Source organism: Microtus oregoni, unplaced genomic scaffold, assembly GCF_018167655.1.
Source record: "Microtus oregoni isolate MIOR12 unplaced genomic scaffold, Mior012 000000F_ref0000247, whole genome shotgun sequence".
NCBI lineage: Eukaryota > Metazoa > Chordata > Mammalia > Rodentia > Cricetidae > Microtus > Microtus oregoni.
Window position 1 is genome coordinate 14,045,387 of NW_024543059.1, and position 20,385 is coordinate 14,065,771.

Below are 20,385 nucleotides of genomic sequence, written 5' to 3' on the forward strand. Positions count from 1 at the left end.
CCAACCACTCCCAGTTTGGAGAAACTCAGATCTGAAGAAGTGGGAGTTGAGAGATTTAAGAGAACTCAGACATAGAATTCACTTGGTTCCCCTGAGCAAAACTGCTCACACTTATTGAAGATTTCCTGTGTGCCAGAAGCTGAGCTGAACGAAATACTCCCCATGTCTGTCTCATCTAACCCTTATGCTGGTCCTAAGGAGAATGCAATCACTAATCCTCACTGGAAGAAAAAGGCAATGAGGGTCTGCGAGTTGACTTGCCACTCTTGCAGAGGACTGAGGGTCAGTGACCAGAACCTCACAACTATCTGCAACTCCAGTTCCAGATCTGATGCCCTTTTCAGGCCACTTGGGCACTGGTGCACACATGATATACACATAAACTCTGGCACACACACACACATACACATTTTTAAGTAGGTTTTTTTGTTGTTGTTGTTGTTGTTTTGTTTTTTTTTTTTTTTGGAAAATGAGCCTGGTGCTGGTGGCACATACCTTTAATCTCAGCACTTGGAGGCAGAAGCAGGGAGATCTCTGTGAGTTCGAGGCCAGTCTGGTCTACAGAGCGAGTTCCAGGACAGCTAAGCCTACACAGAGAAACCCTGTCTTGAAAAAAAAAAATTAAAAAGAAAAAAAGGAAAAGGAAACCAAGGTTCATGAAATTAAGACTTCTGCAAAAGTCACCTAGTGAGTAAGCAGAGGTCTGAATTCACATCCCTCTCCGCTATAAAAGAGATAGCTGTAACCCTGCATCATACAAGAGGAAACCAAGCTCCACGGGGCCTAAGGGAGCTCTGCCCAGGGTCTAGCCTTCTTTCCAAAGGGTTCTGGGGTTAATGTATAAAATTTTGCTCCTAAAAAGTTGTCATATTAGACTTACTTCCCCTCCAAAAAAACATTTTTTGTTTTTTGAGACAGGGTTTCTCCGTAGCTTTTGGTTCCTGTCCTGGAACTAGCTCTTGTAGACCAGGCTGGCCTCGAACTCACAGAGATCCACCTGCCTCTGCCTCCCGAGTTCTGGGATTAAAGGCGTGCACCACCACTGCCCGGCCATTTTTTGTTTTTTGAGACAGGGTTTCTCTAGGTAGTCCTGGCTGTCCTGGAACTCATTTTTGTAGACCAGGCTGGCCTTGAACTCAGAGATCTACCTGCCTCAGTGTCCCACTGGGCCATCACCACTTGACTTTTTTCTTCTTTAAGAAATGTGGTTCTTGGAGGCTGGAGAAATGGTTCAGCAGTTGGAAGCATTGTCTACTCTTCCAGAAGATCCCAGTTCAATTCCCAGAGCCCACATGGCAGCTCACTCCTATCTGTCTCTCCAGTTCCAGGACTTCTGACAACCTCACACAGATGCATATGCAGGCAAAACACCAATGCACATAAAATACAAATAAACTATGTTTTAAAAAGAAAAAAATGTGGTTCTTACTACAGGTTAGTTCCCTTGATTCACCTGCCTAACCTACCTCTGAAGCTTCCTTCTTCCATTTCAACATGTGGCCATACACATATGAGTACATACACACCCAATATAGAGTGCACCCCAGAACTGAAGAGAGTAGAGGGATGCCAGCACACTGGGTTGAAATGAGCTGTCTGAGATTGTAGCATTCCAGCCTCAAGGGGCCTGCAGGACCCAGGAATCAGACTGCCCAGCCTTAGGTCCACTGTCTCCTATTCTCCCACTGTGAACAAAACAAACCCCGGAGGTCCCAAGTTCCTTCTCCAGGTCTGCCTCCTGGAACAGCCTGGTACCTGCTCCCTGCTCCCCTGGTACACGTGAGTCTTCCTCAACAGGACACAGGTCCAAACAGAGGAAAGCATCACCAGTGCCTGGTGAGGCCCTGGAGCCAGGTCCTGACCCATCAGGGATGCTTCTGGCAGGAAGAGAAACTGATGCGGTCCCCCTGCATCCATTAAGAGAAGCCAGGGACAGCAGCAACCTCACACAGAGGCCAGTCTCAGCCACTGATCAGCCAGGAACACCTCCTAACTGAGGAGACCTAGTGTCTGATGCTGTCTCCCGAGTTCTGGTGCTCTCTCCTTTTCTCCCCTCCCCAGTTCCTACAACCACATCTTCTCCTTGTTCGTTTCTGGTACACGGTGATACCATGGTGACCACTTTCTAATCTGCTACAGAGAATTGAATGCACTGAGATTTGGAAAGTCTGTGGGAATAAAAAGGGGGAGGCACAACAGCAATGAAAATATGGATATTATAGTTTCCCAGAGCCCCGAAATCTGTACCAGCTCACTTGGTAGGTCCTCCTCAGTAAAAGATCCTGACCTGGGCTGGTCAGCATGAGATGCAGGGATTAAAAAAACAATGTCTCTGAGGACACAGGTTATAGGTGCGTGCTCAACTGTAATCCCAGCACTCAGGAAGATGGGGCAAGAACTCCAGTTTAAGGTCAACCTAGGCTACATATTAAGACCTTGTCCTAAAACAAAGCCTAAACCAAACAGAAACCTGCTGAGTATGGTGTCTAATCTCAGCTCTCGGGAGACAGAGACAGGCGGATCTCTGTGAGCTCAATGAGACAATTGATAAAGGTTCTTCCTACCACGTCTGACAAACACACATTAAAATAACATGTATGTTTTTTAAAAATTATTCCTTTGGGCTCAGTGTTTTTTAAAACACTTGCTATGTGAGCCTGACGACCTGAGCTCAGCACCTGGATTCCAGAATGGAAGGAGAGAACTAACTCTTGAAGGCCGACCTCCACGTGTGTGTTTTGGTATGTGTGCTCAAACACGTTTCCCTCTCTCTCTCTCTCTCTCTCTCTCTCTCTCTCTCTCTCTCTCTCTCTCACACACACACACACACACACACACGCACACACTAATAATGCTTTTTAATTGCTCCTTTGGATTGGGCTTGAGGAAAAGACATACTCTCATGAGGAAAATGTCCCATGATTCTGCACACCAAACTGGTGTCTGGGAAGCGCACATTGATTCTGAGAAGCCATGACACCCTGGGTGCCTGCTCTTGCTGAGGAATTGGCCAGGCAAAGCAGCAGGGTCTTCTAGGTAGCAGAATAAACATTCGAAGGAATAGGGACCCACACGGACATGCACTCATGCACACACATACACACACATGTGCGCATACATGCACGCACACACATACGAACACATACATGGGGAGAACAGGCAAGAAGAGAAAATTTTGTAAACAGGAAGCAGATAGGCAAGCACACTCAAGAGAGCCAAACCCTGAGTTTAGAAGCAGTAGAAATGGAGAACTAAAGGAAAGGAAGGTTAAAGGGGCTTTAAAACCAGAATTTTGGGCCTTGTACACGCACACCTGTAGTCCCAGCACTCAGGAGGCTGGGGCAAAAAGAATCCAGTTTGAGGCCAGCCTAGACCACAGTTAAGACCCTGTCCTAAAACAAAGCCAAATAAACAAGAACCTGCTGAGTGTGGCGGCGCCCGCCTTTAATCCCAGTGCTCGGGAGGCAGAGACGGGCGCATCTCTGTGAGCTCAAGACCATCTGGTCTATATAGAGATTCTGGGCCAGCTAGAGATGCTTAGTGAGACCCTGTCTTAAAAAGCATCAGCAGCAACAAACAAACACGGTAGCTCATAACTACAATCCCAGGTTCTGGAAAGACAGATTGGTGGAAGGGATAAATGACTATATTTTGATAAATATCTTTTAGTATAATTTGAAACCTTAAAATATGTACATGTATTGATTTGATACAATAAAATTTAATTTTCTTTGAGACAGGTGTCATTCATGCCAAGATGGCTTATAACTGTCTGTGTAACAGAAGATGACCTTGAACCCACGATCCTCCTGCCTCCCCTGCAGAATGCTGGGATCACAGGAAAGCCCACCATTGATTTACACAGAGCTGCAGGACAACTGCACAGGTTCCGCATGCCAGGCATGTGCTCTACCAACTGAACTACATCCCAGTTCCCGATTTTCTCCAAATAGAATTAAAGACATTCTACAGAAAGCGGCATATAAGAACGTGCGGAATGAGGTTATTTTTCTTTTTTCTTCTCTTCTTTTTTTTTTTTTTTGTTTTGTTTTTTGTTTGTTTGTTTTTTGAGACAGGATTTCTCTGTGTAACAGCTCTGGCTATCTCCTAGAACTCACTTTATAGACCAGGCTGGCTTTGAACTCACAGAGATCCACCTGCCTCTGCCTCCTAGATCCTGGGGTTAAAGGCGTGTGCCACCACAGCCCAGTGGGAGGTTAGTTTCTAGGGAACCACTGCAGTTGCAGTATCACAGAGTGCCGCAGAGACGCGGGCGCGGGCAGAGCCGCGGAGACGCGGGCGCGGGCAGTGCCACAGAGACTTGGTCAAGGGCAGTGCACAAGGCAAAGCAGCTAGCTCCTCATGACTTGGGTGGCTCACCCAGCTTCTTCTAACTTCGTCCTTGGCAAAACTGGGCTAACAATAGCGCTTACTTCACAGGGTTTGGAAGAATTCAGTTGGAACACACCACGTCATACAAAGATAAAGGCTACAGGGGAGGGACAGTGGGTGTCTCCAGCAGACGTGTTGGACAGCCCTGGTCAATGGGACAGCTATCCATGGAAAAATCAATCCCAAAGAAGCTGTTTAGCTGGCTGGGCTAAACAAATCCACCCCCAAGATCAGGAAATGTGACAGCTAGAAACCACCCAAACCCTTGACTAACTGAAGAAAAACAAGAGAAAGGAGATGGGGGAGCTGTCTTGGAGATGTATGAGTCTGGGCCCTTAGAAATGGTGAGCACAGCTGCCGGTAAATACCCTGTAGGCCTTGAGGCAGGTCAGGTTGGTGCAGAGGGAAGCTGTACCCGGAGGCATGGGAAAGGAACAATGCCTGGAGCCAGGGTCCCAGAACTCCTAACCCCGGCTTCCAAAGCTCACTACTGGGCATCTTACTTAAAACCCAAAAGGGGACTCAGCGGAAAGTGAAGTCTTGATTCCCATCACTTGTATGTACTCGCGGTGCTAGTCCAGTGGCTAAGCAGATATTAACTCCCTCAGGCTCACAATGCTGTGCCCTTAATAGCAGCCTGCCCATCACCATATCCTGGGAAGGCTCAGTTAGGATTCCAAGCCAGGCAGTTTGCCTCCAGAGTCTATGGCTGCAGTAACCATGATTTACTGTCTCTCAGGCTAGATACCCCAAGTCACAAACGGCTCAACTATTAAGTGGGCTGTTCGATGAATGGCTTGATCAATCATCAGCTGTGAATATACTTGAAGAAGAAACTTGGCTGAGCACGGTTGGGGGTTTGTTGCCTTTGTTTACTGTCTTTGGTGACAGGGTCCCATGTAGCCTACCCTGGCCTCAGATTAATTATGTAGTTGAGAATGACCTTAAACTTCTGACCTTCTTGTCCTCCCAAGTGGTGCCAAGGGTAAAACCCAGGGCTTTGTTTACGCTAGTGAGCACTCTACCACCTGACCAACTGAGCCACATTCTACACACACATACACACACACACACACACACACACACCATTCCAGAAGACAGGGACCAGCCCACACACAGAGTTTAACCAGGGGAGGGGGTAACTAAAGTCAGTGCCCTCAGTTTGGTATGTACAACCTACCACCCCCCTCCATACCCATTTCATCCTCCCGGGACCCTGCTCTATGCAGAAACCCTGGCAGGGGCCTTATCAATAGCTTCATTACCTGTGACAATGCAGGTGAACCTGACGTCACTGTCTTCGGACACAGCCCGGGACTTGAGTGTGGTCTCAAATAGCGGCTGGGTCTCTTCTGTGAGCTGGGCAATGATGGAGCAGAAAGTGCTCCTAGAAAAAGCAAAAACCAATTAGAGTAGCCCTCCCTAGAGAATATCTTCCGGCCTTGCCTTGCCCAAGTGTAAGCCTTACCACGTTTGGCAGACATCCTGAGGCCAAAGATCCTGGGCGTACCTGAGCAAGTCTTTATTCAAGAGCACCTGGGCTTCCTGGCCAGGTTGGGGGCGGGTACTAAGAGATTGAATGCGATTTCGACCCAGGGCCATTACAGTAGGCAAGAGGCTGACAATAGACCAGGCTCCTGAGCACAGCAGACTGCCATCCTCCATATCCCCATCAAATCCTTACTGGGGGATTGGAGGGAGCTGGCTTCACCCTCCATCTTCCTCTTCAGGGATTGGTATGTGGGAGAGATACACATGAAGATACATCAAGCCTAGCATAGCACAGACATGCCAAAGAGGGAAAAGCCAGCCAGCCCTCAAGGATTCAGAGATCCTGAAGGCCTGGAACTATGTATATCCCAGAGCTCGGGTTCAGAAGAAAAGCACCAGCATTTGTGAACACAGGCCATGGTAGATGAAGAATGAGCTGGCAATGCCAGCGGCCTTGGCCCTTAAGGGGACTCGACTTTATGGGTTATCAGATGAATTTTGGTGCCACACAGAGCTATGGGGTGGCACTAGCAAGCTAGCCATGGCTCCTCTGCTCCTCCTATGGACACCACGTGCTGAAGCAAGGCTGGCAACTGTACAGGACTGCCAAGCCACAGACTGACTCCTGGACAAGCCAGAACTCTTGGTTCCCCTGTGACAGAATCCCTCTTGCAGAACTTAGCTGCATCTGCGGTCTTATAACGTCTATCCCAAACTCACCAACAATCCTCAGGGCTCACAGTCCACTCCCTCCTGGGCGCAGGAAGTAAACCTCGGTGCCAAACCCTTTCGTGGGCCAGCAAAGACAGTGCATTCCCAGGCGTGCAGCTCAACCACATAGCCAGGTTGTGTGGTACACAAGCTGTGCCCAGCCCTCCTCCCCTCTCTGGGCACACACCCTTCGTGAGCAGCAGTGGGGGGACCTTGAAGGAGAAATTCAACCGAAGCAGAAGGAACCATAGGGAAAGGCAGATCATTCCAAGTTGCCTTTCTCTGGACCTCAGAGGAAGGTGTGGACCCCAAAAGCCATATTCACCTGCCCGTGAGTGTTTAATAGGTATAAAGGGGAATGTGTGGGATGCAGAGGGGGTAACCCTACATACTCTGCTGGGAGAAGGCTCCATGGTCAACGTATCTTTTCTATAAACATTACTCTGCACTTAAGTTCTACGAGAAAGTTTGAATCCTCAGAAGTGTTTTTAATCACGTTAAGACTTCTAGATTGAAGGTGTCTAGGAATGCAAACACCCAGGCATTGGAGAGCTAGCAGGAGCCTTCCCTCTAATGTCCACCCAGGATGGGGATCTCCCTCTCATCCACCTGAACACTGAACCAGGCCTGCAAGGTGCATTTGGTAGCATCCAGCAGCATCTGGTAGCATCCTCTCACTGAGTAATCGATTGTCGAATAGAATTAGCACTATTCCTTCTCCTTTAAGTCATTCAGAGATAGAGACCCTTCTGGGGCCTAGGCTTCAACTCCCTGAACACTTAGAATATAATGTCTAGAAAGATTTCTTTTTCCAGACAGCGTGTTGCTATGTAGTCTAGAAGTTGTGATCGACCTGTTTCAGCCTTCCAAGTAGCTGTGATTGACGACCCTGAAAATGTCTCAAATATTTCTTTTTCTTTCCTTTTCTTTTTCCTCCTCCTCTTTCTCTTCTTCTCCTTCTTCTTCCTTTTTAAGACAGGATTTTTTTTAATGTGGTCCTGGCTGTCCTGGAACTCAATATGTAAACCAGGCTGGCCTCAAACTCACAGAGATTCCCCTGCCTCTGTCTCCCGAGTGCTGGGATTAGAGACATGCACCACTGCACCCTATCTGAAAATGTTTCTTGTTCCTATCATATAATAGCAACTTCTGACTTGGACTTTCTAGAAAGTTCTATGCCAAATATAGCCCCAACTGCTGTTAATCCTCGTTGCATTACATAACTTGTTTTTGGCTTTTGCTTGTTGTTTGAAGCAGACTTGAGGTTCTATCTTATTAAATTTATGTATTTCCTTTGTGAGAGAGAGACAGACAGACAGAGTATGTGAAAGAATGGGGGAATGAGAGAGAAACTCTGTGTGTGTGTGTGCATATGTGTGTGTTTGTGTGTGCATGTGTGTGCACATACACGTGCATTTGCATGTTTGTGTGTGTGTGCACGCATATGTGTGCATTTGTGTGTGCACTTGCGTGTACATGTGTGCACATGCGATCCGGGCCCAAATGCGCCACTGCAGACACATAGTGTTCAGAGCACAGGCTGCACTTCTTTTCCCTTCCACTTTTGCGTGGGTTCTAGAGATTGAACACAGGTCACCAGCCTTGAGCAACAAGGAAGTGCCCTGGCCTGCTGAGGCATCTTTCTACTCTGTTCTATTCTCTGGGAATTTTGGTTTGTTTGTTGAGACAGTGTCTCAGTGTATAGCTCTGACTGACCTGGAACTTTTTATATAGACCAGGCTGGGACAGGGAAAGTCACTCAACACTTTTGTGTTCTGGTGACCATCATACAGCTTCTGGTTGCCATAGCTTTCTGTCCCTGTCCTCCACTCTGGTGGGCTAGACTCCTGGTGATCCTATCCAGGCACCCAAGAAACCAGGAAACACACACACATCTGGTAATGGTCTTTCCAACCACTTCCAAGTCCATCCAATTCCATGACTTTTAATTTATTTTTTTGTTTGTTTTTGATTTTGTTTTTTGAGACAGGGTTTTTCTGTAGCTTTGTAGCCTGTCCTGGAACTAGCTCTTGTAGACCAGGCTGGTCTTGAACTCAGAGACCTGCCTGTTTCTGCCTCCTGATTAAAGCCATGCACAATCACTGCCTGATTTCCTTGATTTTTTAATGGTATCATGGGCTCCTAAGAATCTTGGAGAATCCCAGAATCAAGGTTTCCATGATGTTCAAAGGAACCTAACCCTGTCTTGGGTATGCTATTGCCCTCCCTCTGAACACCCCCGGGTCCTCTCTCTTGGCACTTCCATACATCACTCTGTATCACCTGGGCTCCCCTCACTTCCTCCCAGACCAAAGTTTCCTTGGTGTTCATCCCCATCAAGAACCAAGCATACCCTAAGAATTAACTAATCAGGCCTGAAGACATGATGAACAGAAACCAGTTGGCTAGTCAAAAATCTTCCTCTGTGTGAAAAAACAAAAACAAAAAACAAATAATAACAACAACAACAACAAAAAAAAAACCCTGTGGCTAACTCTGCCCAGACCTCCAGTCTGGGATGGGGCCCAGGAGGTAAGAAGTGGCCAGGGAACAGTCCCACTCTGATGGAAACAGTCTGTTCAGCCAGCGCTAGGGAGTTGTCCCCAACCTAGCAGATGAAAGGGCAACCCTCAAGCCTTGACCACAGACTTGCTCAGGTGCTGAGCTGGCTCCAGTCAGAGGATACACAGGAGAATAAGGTGGTCTTCTTTGATCTCCCAGAGTTCTGAGTCTCGGAGGGTGGGGCCGAGTCAATGGGAAGGAAAATTCAAAGGAAGAAAAGGTAGCAGGTGACGTTACAGGATGACAGGGGGAAAAAAATCGTAAAAGACAGGGCCACTATTACAGAAAGATGGATAAGGCATTGTGTGACTCCTGTGGCTGGTGGCTGCTCGCGTGTCCCCGGCGGTGTCTGTTCCAAAGGCTATCGATGCAAGCATCTCAGCAGCTTTTCCCCACATCTTTGCTCCTGAGTCCAGGTCCATGCAAGCATCACTTCTGGTCCCTGTGAGACCCATGCCCGGGTTAGTACCCTCTTACACCCTCCCCATCATCCCATGCAGCCTGGTTAGTGGACAAGCAGTCACCCTGCGGCCTCTCAAGGCCTCTCAAAAGCAGTCGGAGAATGTAATGCAATGTGGGTTTACCTTCCAGAGCTGGGGTGAGACAACCGGTTGCTTGATAAGCTAAGCAAAAACAGTAAACGGAATCATTAGGCCCAAAAGCAAGGAGAGGAGGCAACAATCAACAACAGTCCCGAAGTATTAATCAGCCACCATCTGAAGCCCAGAGGCTTTGCTATTAAAAGGAACCAGCTGTCTTAGTTGGCCACTCCCGTTAGCAGCAAGCGGCCTCACCACTGGACACCAATGTATCTGAAACCAAGAGCTCTTTAAGTGCAGCTGAGTCCAGGAAATCGGTTAGGCAGGATGGAGATCCCTGGGGATTGTGCTTTGGTAGAAAGGTGTACTTCGGGCATAAATCTCTTTCCCCAGAGGGATGCCTACGCCTGTTCCCCCCGCCCACAGCCTACCAGCCTGTGGGTAGCTGCTGCTTCAGGTCTTGAGAGCAGCCTCATTCCTGGAAATCCCCACGCAGGCTTGGAGGAGACAGGTGGCTTGGAGAACGCCCACCATTAATATGTTAAAGTACTGTTAAAGAGCAAGGCAAACCAGCTGGGAGAGCAGAGAGGAGGAAGACAAAGCAGTTAATTCAGCAGGAGCTAGAGACACCCAGCTCCCTCGGTCCAGCATCACGTCCTCTTTAGAGGCACAGAAGAGGGCCTCATTCTCCGTTGGGGAGCGAGGCCCACATTGCAGTGAAGCACCAGCCCTTTGGTGTTGACCTCAAGTCTTTGGGAGGCGGCAAGGGCCGTCCCCGCCCCTGTACACACCCCTTCACTTCACCCTTCTTTATGGCTCCCCAAGGCTGCCCAATGGCACTCAGGGAAGCTCATTTCCATCTCTTGATAACCCGCCCTTCTCTTTCATGGCGCCTGGGTTATTTGGATGCCACCAGCATCCTTCCAAACTCCAAAGCTCGAAACCTGCCATCTCGAACTCTTCATTGTCCTTTTCTATAACACTCTCTCCTGGCTGTGCCTTGATCTACATCCTGGCAATTCCACACTCAACAGCTCCCCGCCCCCTTCATCCCATGATCCTCTCACAGACTGTTGTTTGAGTTTGGGTTTGGTTTTGTTACCCTGTTTGCTTGTTTGATTGATTTGGGGGAGGGGGATGAGGTCTGATGTAACTTCAAACTTCCTGTGTAGCCAAAAGTGGTTTTGAATTCATAGTGATCCTCCCGCCTCAGCCTCCCAAGTGCTAGGATTACAGGCATACGCCATCATACTTGACTTCACACACTGCTGTGTAGAAAATGTCGCGGGACACCTACCGCCTATGTGTCCAGACTCAATTGTGTCAACAGTTAAGGTTCTCTCTGGACTTTTTCTTTTTCTGGTTTTTCGAGGCAGGGTTTTTCTTGTAGCTTTGGAGCCTTTCCTCGAACTCGCTCTTGTAGACCAGACTGTCCTGGAACTCACAGAGATCAGCCTGCCTCTGCCTCCCGAGAGCTGGGATTAAAGGTGTGTGCCACCACCGCCCAGTTTCTCTCGGACTTCTTCACAGTCCCTTCCAACACTCAGGTTCTACTGCAGCCAAGGCCGTCCAAGCGAGGCCACAGCCAAGGCCACCACTTCTCTCCTTCCTTCTGGTCGGCTAAGCCCCGCCCACACAGCCAGCCCCGCCCACGCAGCCGTTTAGCAGGTCTTTTTGTAGCTTCTGTGGCTCTTCAGGTAGTGGTGCTAGGCGTACAATGGATCATCACGGCTGTTCTTACGAGAGGAGAAGGAGGTGGGGGAGGAGGAAAGGGAAGCATTTCCAGGAGGAAGGGTCCTGCCCACTCCCCCCAAGCAGCTGCTTTGAAGAGTCTGGCAAAGGGTACACACCACAGGTGCCTTTGCTGGGAGTCTTATAACTCCTCTGGAGGCTGCGTAGGCACTGGCAACCCTATCCTTTCCCGACCGCGAACTGCCTTTGTCTGTCTCCTTGGGGTTGAGAGGTTTCCCCTTGAGTCTGGACCTCCTCCCTAGAAGGAGGCATTGGGCCAGCTTTTCTAATTTACAACGGAAAATGACAGGTTCCACCTCCACGTGGGCAAGAGACTGGGCCGAGACAGTGTGTCCTTCCCAGGCCTCTCGGGCTGTTTGTGAGGTTTTGTTTCCTGGCCCCATTGTCTCTCCGCCTCACCTTACATGTTTGCTTGTGAACGTTTTTTTTTAAGGTTTTATTTTTATTATTTTAAAACGATCTGCACATGTGTATGTATGTGAGAGGCCAGGTGCCCTATGAGGACAGCGGCATCAATTCCCTGGAGCTGGAGTTACAGGTGGGGGTGAGCCGCCCAGGGTGGGTTCCGACCAGATCCTCTGAAAGAGCGATGCACACTCTTAACTGCTGAGTATTCGCGCCAGCCTGATTTATATTATTTTTAATTATGTGTATGGGGTGAGAAGGATGTGTAGATGTGTATGGATACCATTGGAGGCCAGAAGATGGCATCAGATCCCTTGAGCTGTGGTGACCGTTGTGGGTGGCCCAGCTTGGATCGTGGGAACCAAATCCTGTGGTTTTTGTTTTTTGAAAAAACGGTAAGTTCTTTTAACTGATGAGCCATCTCTCCAGCCCCTTACCTTACATGTTAATCAGACCAAAAGAACCTGGTCCTCAAAATGCAGATCTGTTGGGGCCTAGCTGATTGGCTAATCCTAGCAGAGGAGCTTCTGGGGTGGGGGGCAGGAAGGGTGCGAAACATCTAATGTTGGAACTGAAGAACCTTAGAGTTCTTGTCATTCTCCCATTGCAAAATACAAATTCGGGCCCAGAAAGCCAGTCCTCCTCATAAAGGGGCAAACAGACCTGGAAGAACCAGGGCTCGCATGGATGCTGGGGGCCTCCCCTGGCTCTGCTTGTCATCTATAACGGGACATAAAAGGCCTCTTGAAAATTCTAGACCATTGCCTTAGTTTCCCTAACACCCTAGACAACCTGCCTTACCCAGGAGGGCGACAGCGGTTGTTTCGAAATGATCTGTAGCGATATCAGAGCCCTCTGCTCCTATGAGCCCACCAGGGTCAGGGCCTTCACGAAACAAGAGGCCAGGGGCTTGAGAACTTTTGGGTACCACACAAAAGTCAGTCCTAACTGTTTACTCTCCACTCCACTCCAATTCTTTTTTTTTTTTTTTTGTGGTTTTTTTCAAGACAGGGTTTCTCTGTAGCTTTGGAGCCTGTCCTGGAACTAGCTCTGTAGACCAGGCTGGTCTCGAACTCACAGAGATCCGCCTGCCTCTGTATCCTGAGTGCTGGGATTAAAGGCGTGCACCACTCCAATTCTTTAAAGTTCTCCAGCCTAACTGCATCCTACCTTCCTAGAGGATGAGCAGAGATTGGCTATCAGATAGGACAGCCAACTGGGACTATCTTCTTCTGACCTCAGTGAGGGGCAAAATAACCTTGAACTGACCTGAGACTAACCCCAGCACTCTGGAAGCAGAGGCAGGCAGATCTCTGTAAATTCAAGGCCAGCCTGGTCCACAGAGTGAGTTCCAATATAGCCAGTGCTACACAGAAAAACTCTTGTCTCAAAAATATTCAAAAAACAAAGAAACAAAACAAAAACAAAAGCAAGCAAACAAACAAAAGCCCTGCTGCAGATCTACAGAAAGGCGGACCCGGAATATTCTGGATCCAAACTGAGCGAGGGCAGAACTTGCCTCTCAGCCAGGACCAGGCATGGTCAGGGCTCAGCTGGGCTGGAGATGAATGCAGCTAGCAGTCCTCAAGCGACCCCTCTTCTCTCTCTTCTCTTTGTTTCTTGGGCTCCCTCCACCCCCACAGGCTGAGGGGCAGCAGAGTGCACAGATTCCTCCAATAGAAGTCAGACCTTCCCACAGCCCTGGGAACTGTCCCTCTGCCCACCCCAGTGCAGCCCCCTTCACAATCTTTTTTTTTTTTTTTTTTTTCTTTTTCCAATGAGCTCTTCCAGAAGCTAAAAAACCTGGCTGCTCTAGTCAGGTCCCGTGGGGGGTGGGGGCGGGAGGGTCGTCTGCAGCCAGTTGGCAGGAGGTGAAAAAGTACAGGCTAAAGTGTCCCAAGTCCAAGGCTAGAAAAACCCTAACTCCCGCTGCTCCTGTCCAGAGCCTTCAAATACCCAACAAGAACAGCCCTGCTAACAGCATCGCCACTAAGGTCCGAGGACTCAAGCCAGACAAGCCTTTCTTACTTCCAGCCCTCCGCCTGGCACACTATAAAACTGTCTAACACTAGCTCAGCCAGAAAACAGCCCCGTGCCCAAGCCTCCAGCCTTGTTCCTAGGAGCCCAGATCATGAACCCACTCGGCTCTGCCCGGCTTTCAAACCATCCTTTCTTCCCTTCCTCGCCTGCTACATCTCCAAGAAAAAGCCTGCTTCCTCTCCTCCTTCTTCCACTGGTATTGACAAAAGCCAGATACAGAAATCAGCAATGCCCAGCTAAGTCACATGGGAGATAAACGTGGGGCACTCACTAGGGAGGTGGCTTCACTAAGGACTACAATAAATGTCCATATTTCATTGCAATGTTCCACAGAGCCGATAACTGGGGAAAGGGTGTCCCACCACAACCCCCCAGCAGCCCAGAAGCCTGTCTGAGTCTGACTGGGTCACTCACACCAGCCCTCAGCCCTGCCCCAAACATGTGACGCCGTTTGCAGAGTTTTAGGCAGAAACAGGTTCCGGTTACAGTTGAACTTTTCCAACTCCAAGGTCAATAGGACTCAGCCCATCCAAGAGGAAGCACCCAGGGCTTTTCCTGAATGTCATTGGCGCCCCTCTTTTTTGTGTGCTTTTGAGAGCAGACGCCCACAGCAGTGGCTCAGAGAAGCAACTTCTGCAGAACACACAGACCAAACTCTGTGGTAAGGAGTAACGCCTATTCCACGCACCACCACTGCCCCATTTCCCTTTGGAAAACGGGCTCAAGAGTGGCGGGAAGCCGGGCTGTCCACCGAGGGCAGGAAGTTTGTCTGTGGGGGCAATGCCCTTTTTTTTTTTTTTTGAGTGTCTGCATCTTTGAGAGTCTTTGCAGAAATTTGCCTATTGTCTGTGTGTCCTTGTATCTAGGAGTAACATAGTTCCTAAAACAAAGTCTTCAAACGTCTTTAACTCCAAGAAGACCAAAGAAGAGCTCAATCAGCTCCACCCCTCCAGAGGCATCTCAACCCCCCACGGGTCTTGAGACTGGGCAGAGCAATTGACTTCTTCAAAGTTTCAAGCCATAGATCCCTCCCTGGTTTCTCAGACAGAGCCACCTCCTGGCACCCCTTCCTCTCAGCTAGACACAGCACAGTGCTAGAAGGCCCCTCCTGGGCCCAGCCGAGGGACTTGAGTTATCCCACCCCTGTCTGGCTCTCACTCTAAGCTAAACAGCCTTCACTGGTTCCCCCACACCCACCCACCAGCAGCTTCCCCTGCTGTGAAGCAGAGGAATTTCAGCCACTCTGGGTCTCCTTATCACTAACTGTGGAATTCAGCCCTGGGAGTAGCCCGGTGTGGGGTGAGGGAAGCGAAAAAGCCTTTAGACCCCCGTAAAAATCTCCTCAAATTCTCCTCTTTTGGGCAACACATTTGAGGTACACGGGGTCTCAAGGGGTCAAAAAGAGTACCATGAGGGTCCCTTCTGGCCTGGTTCTGTCCCCAGGTTCTGTCTGTGCCTTTGAGTTGAGAAAACTCGAGGGCACGGGCCTCGCCCCAGGCCTCCAGAGCTTGGGGCACTTCTGAGAGCCTGGCCACACCCGGCCACCACCCAAGGGGCAGATGGGGCCGGCGACCCAGGGCCCAGGCGACTCACCTAGTCTCCGGCCGCACGCTGAGCAGATAGCTGCGACTAGTCGGGCCGGGCGTCCACACCGGCCCGTCGTCCTCGCCATCACCACCCGCCCCTGCCCGTACACCCAGGCCCCAGCCCCGGCCCACAGCCCTCCGCGACCCCATGGCACCGCCACCCCTGCCTCCAGCCCCAGCTCCTGCCCGACGCTGACGCGCGCCCCTATTTATAGCCCAAGACTGCTGTCACCTGCTGCTGTCCCTCCCCCGGACGAGCGGCTCCTCAGCCTGACCCTAGGGCCAGGGAGGCCTGCAGAGAAGCGCTGCCGAATGCCAGCCCTGAAGCAGAAAGAAAGGGTGCCTAGAACCCCGGACTCCCCACAACCGTCTTCTGGCCCCCTTCCGGTTTTCAGAGAAGCCTGTAGAAAGAAAGAGGGTGGCAAAGAGGCTCAAGGAAAGGGGAGTTTGAGAGAGATCCTGAAAGGGCCCCACTACCTCCACCTGGCCTGCAGTCTTTAGGCCAACACTTAGACAAACTCTGTCACCTCTATCGGCGACCCCCCTCTGTCCAAAGAGCCCAAGATTCCTGGGTACACATTCTGTGTCTTCCCAGAACCCCCACCAGTATCTACCATATGTTAGCCTCAACTAACTACGTCTCAACAAAGGCTTCGAGAATAACCCAGCCTCTTCCATCCCTGCAGGCTTCATTTCCTAAGGTCGGAAGGGGGAAACGGGCCAAGTCCTAAAGCCTAGAAAAATGATCATGTTCTTCAACATTTCCAGAACAAGCTGCTAAGCGCTGCCTAAAACGGGTGCTTACTTTTTGGGAGCGATTTATCGGTTCCTTCAGTGGATTTATCTGTTCCTTCCACATCCCTGCACCTAGAAACAGCCTGCTCCAAGTGACAGAAAGTGGGAGTGACCGGTGCAATCCTTTGCTCTCTGGTTGGATTCCTACCCCACTCTGTGGAAACGGCCTTTCCCCCACTGCTTTGTAACTATCTTTCTCCTCTTCTGGCCTCAGCCCACTGGAGTCTGACTCAGCCAGACCATTCACGGTGATCTCCTGACCACAGACCCAACCTGTGCCAATTAAAGGTCTTCAAAATGCTCTTTTATTGCTGCCGCTCCTGGTGCTGCCTGTGTGCTCCTTCAGTGCGGACCTGGTGCCTCTTTTGTGAAGCGGCAGCTGAGGAGACTCCGGCGTTCGCAATGGCCGACGAGAAACCCAAGGAAGGAGTCAAGACCGAGAACAACGACCATATTAATCTGAAGGTGGCGGGGCAGGATGGCTCTGTGGTGCAGTTTAAAATTAAGAGGCATACACCACTTAGTAAACTAATGAAAGCCTATTGTGAACGACAGGGTTTGTCAATGAGGCAGATCAGATTCCGGTTTGATGGACAGCCAATCAATGAAACAGACACACCTGCACAGTTGGAAATGGAGGATGAAGATACGATTGATGTGTTCCAGCAGCAGACAGGAGGTGTCTACTAAAAAGGGAACCTGCTACTTTACTCCAGAATTTTGTTATAGACCAAGAATACATTCGCAATTAGAAAGCCGCAATTTGGTTCCACCACATCCTGACTACTATAGTATAGTTTTCTCTATTCTTTCATTTCCCTGTCCCCATTTCTTTATTGTATATAAAGTAACTGGTGTATGTGCACAAGCATATTGCGCTTTTTTTCTTTCTTTTTTTTTTCTTCTTTTTTAAACTAAATGGCCAATGTTCTGTTTTGATTGACAGCAGATGGAGGTGGTTTGGGGGAAAGTACTGGTTCCGTGAAAATATCCCCCTGCTCCATTAGTGGCATGCTCGCTCATCAGCTCTTATCTTTATATTCCAGTAAGTTATTTTGCTCTCAATGTTTTAACAAAAGAACCCAACCACAAAATCCTTGCATACCTTGTTCGATTGGAGAATTTTAATGTTTTTCATTTATCATTGTAAAACCAAGGACAATTTTATAACTTTTTTGTACGTAGCTGTTACATGTAGGGCAATCTGTCTTTAAGTAGGGATAAATTACTCTTGAACAAAATGATCCTAGATAGTTTTCCCTTCAAGTAAAGTGTCTTGTTGTTTAAATAAACTTCTTGTTTAAAATGAAAAAAAAAATGCTCTTTTATTGTCTCTCTCAGCCCTGGCTTCAAGGCTAGCGCTGGGACTATAGGTATGTGCCATCATTCCTGATTTACCAAGATTATTTTTTTAGTTTATTTAATTTTATTTTATATGCATTGGTGTGAGGGTGTCAGATCCCCTGGAACTGGAGTTACAGACAGCCGTGAGATGCTGTCTGTATATGGGTGCTGGGAATTGACCCCAGCTCCTCTGGAAGAGCAGCCAGTGTTCTTAACCACTGAGCCATCTCTCCAGCCCCAAAACATCCTTTTAAAAAAAGTATTGCAGTTTATTTAGTGTGTGAGCTGCATGTGCACACACTTGTGCACCAAGGTGTACAGAGGACACACGGATACTTCCCTGGGAGAGGAAGACAGAGAGACCAGAAGTGGAGAGACGACTCGGTGCTTAAGAGGACGCTTTGCTCTTGCAGAGGACCCAAGTTCAATTCCCAGGACCGACATCAGGCCGCTCAGAGCTGCCTGGATGCATCTTGCCTCCTCGGGCACCCATGTTCACACACACACACACACACACACACACACACACAGACACACACACACACACACATGAGGAGGGCGAGGAGGATGAAGAAAAGGCCTATCCCTCCCAGGTTCCAGTGACAAATCAACCTGAATCCTGTTTTTGGAGCTTGGCCATCCACTCACGTTTTGCTACTCTAACTCTTCCAAACATGACCCCATGAAGTTGGGTGTGGTGGCCCCTGTCTGTCATCCCGGCACTTGGAGGACTGCCAGGAATCACTCTGGGCTATACAGTGAGTCCCAGGTTAGCCTAAACTAAAAAGGTGGAAAAGCCTAGGCTTCAGAAGGGCCTGGGATGAGGCAGCAGCAGGTGTCTGTCAGGGTGAAGAGAGAGAATGGGCCGGGGGATGGATCAGAGACAAGGCTTTTAAGTGGAAACAAGGAGCAAGAAACTGGAGGAGCCAAAGGCAAAAGCTGTGGGGATGCACCTCCTGCTACAGGAGGGTTTCAGAAACCTGGCAAGAGGGCCGGAGAAATGATCCAGCAGTTACGGGCTTTGACTGTTCTTCCAGAGGACCCGGGTTCACATCCCAGCACCCACACAGTGGCTCACGGCCATCCATAACTCTAGTTCCAGGGTCTCTGATGCCCTCTCTTCTGGACTCCATGCGTACCAGGCATGAGCTTCATGCACATACACACACGCAGACAAAACACCAGTAAACATAAAATTAGAAATGTAATTAATTGAAAAAATTATCTCTGGGGCTGGAGAGATGGCTCAGCAGCTAAGAGCACTGACTGCTCTTCCAGAGGACCCAGGTTCAATTCCCAGCACACACATGGCAGCTCACAACTGTCTGTAACTCCAGTTCAAGGGAACCCAACACCCTCATACAGACATACAAGCAGGCAAAACTCCAATGCACATGAAATAAAGATAAATACATTTTTATTTTTTATTAAGATTGATTTATTTTATGTATGAGTGCTCTATCGACTTTAGGCCAAAAGTGGGCATCCGATCCCACTATAGATGGTTGTGAGCCATCATGTGGTTGTTGGGAAATCGAACTCAGGACCTCTAGAAGAGCAGCCAATGCTCTTAATTGCTGAGCCACCTCTCCACATTTTTAAAAAGAAGAAGAAATCTGGCCAAAAGCAAGCTGTGGTTGAGATAATGGCAACTCTTTCCCATTCCTCTTTAAAATCTGGACTCTGTCATAGCACCTTTTGCCAACTGGAACAAAGTGTTGTCTTAGAACTGCCATCCGGTATAACAAACATTTGTGAATAACAATAATTATAAACAGAAATAAAGAAAGGTTTGAACCTTCCCCTTTGCCTTCCTCACTCCCATTGGCCAACGGTTCCCTGTTCCTTCAAAGCACGAGGTCACATGTGGGGGAGTGAGATGCTGGGTATGGTGGCTCACGCCTGCAATTCCAGCACCCAGAGGCAATGGGAAGACGGTTCTGAGCTAGGCACTAGCCTGGGCTATATCCATAGTGAGCCCCTGTCCCAGAAAACAAGGAAGAAGGCTAAGGAGGAGAATGGCTACGAGTTCAAGACCAGCCTGGGCTACACAGGGAGACTAAACAAAAACACCACAGGGCAAAGCGAGGTTACTGGGCAAGAATACCAGCTTTGAAGAACAGACAAGCTTTAACGTCCGGTGTCACAACCACCTCTGTTCCATGGGGTACTGCTGTTGTTCCCTTCCCAGGCTCTCAGGATCCATCCGGGGCCTTCTCCCCTGCTGGGCTCCCTCCCCGCAGCTGTAAAGGTTAACAAGTGTTTGCTTCTCCCTGAGATTTTTACTCTTCCTTTCACTGCTGAACTTCTCAGAAGAGTCTAGTTTCCTTCTCAAGCTGTGATGGCTTAGCTGACCTGGGTTACAAAGTACCAACAGCCTCCTGAACAAGGCCAAAGCCATCCCCTGGCTGTGTTCATCAAGAATGGCAGAAGCCAGTGCCTGGGGGCTAACGTGATCTCCTAGAGACCAGAGTTAGTTCCCCAGACAGTGTTGAGGACTGTGGACCCCCAAACCCTGAATTTCCTGTAACTCCCTGCCTGCTGGAGTAAACAACTTGTTTTGCAGCTGCTCTGAGCACCTGAGCAGGAGACCCTCAGGAGTTCCTGATGGCAGGGGAGTGGTTTCTGGTGGGCTTGAGCTGGGAGTTAGGGCATGGCCATTAGTCAAGGAGAGTCTATATAAGCTGCCCTGGAACACAATAAAAGAATTCTTGGCATTACGTGTGTGTACACGTACACACACACACACACACACACACACACACACA

At 49.2% G+C, this 20,385-nt stretch overlaps 2 protein-coding genes across 2 annotated transcripts in view; one reads left to right on the top strand and one right to left on the bottom strand.

Moving 5' to 3' along the window:
- Alpk3 (alpha kinase 3) overlaps nucleotides 1–15,628 on the bottom strand; it is a 39,984-nt gene extending 24,356 nt beyond the window's left edge. Inside the window, exons 1-3 of the mRNA XM_041660557.1 lie at nucleotides 15,486–15,628; nucleotides 9,741–9,779; nucleotides 5,658–5,779 (exon numbers count right to left, since the gene is read on the bottom strand). Of these exons, the coding sequence (XP_041516491.1) occupies nucleotides 5,658–5,779; nucleotides 9,741–9,779; nucleotides 15,486–15,628 (304 nt within the window). The remainder of the gene's footprint in view (nucleotides 1–5,657; nucleotides 5,780–9,740; nucleotides 9,780–15,485) is intronic.
- Nucleotides 15,629–16,568: 940 nt separating this feature from the next.
- LOC121448693 (small ubiquitin-related modifier 2-like) lies at nucleotides 16,569–17,579 on the top strand. Its single transcript, XM_041652865.1, has one exon. It carries the CDS (start codon nucleotides 16,571–16,573, stop codon nucleotides 16,961–16,963), a length of 393 nt encoding a protein of 130 aa, XP_041508799.1. The 5' UTR covers nucleotides 16,569–16,570; the 3' UTR covers nucleotides 16,964–17,579.
- Nucleotides 17,580–20,385: the final 2,806 nt, after the last annotated feature.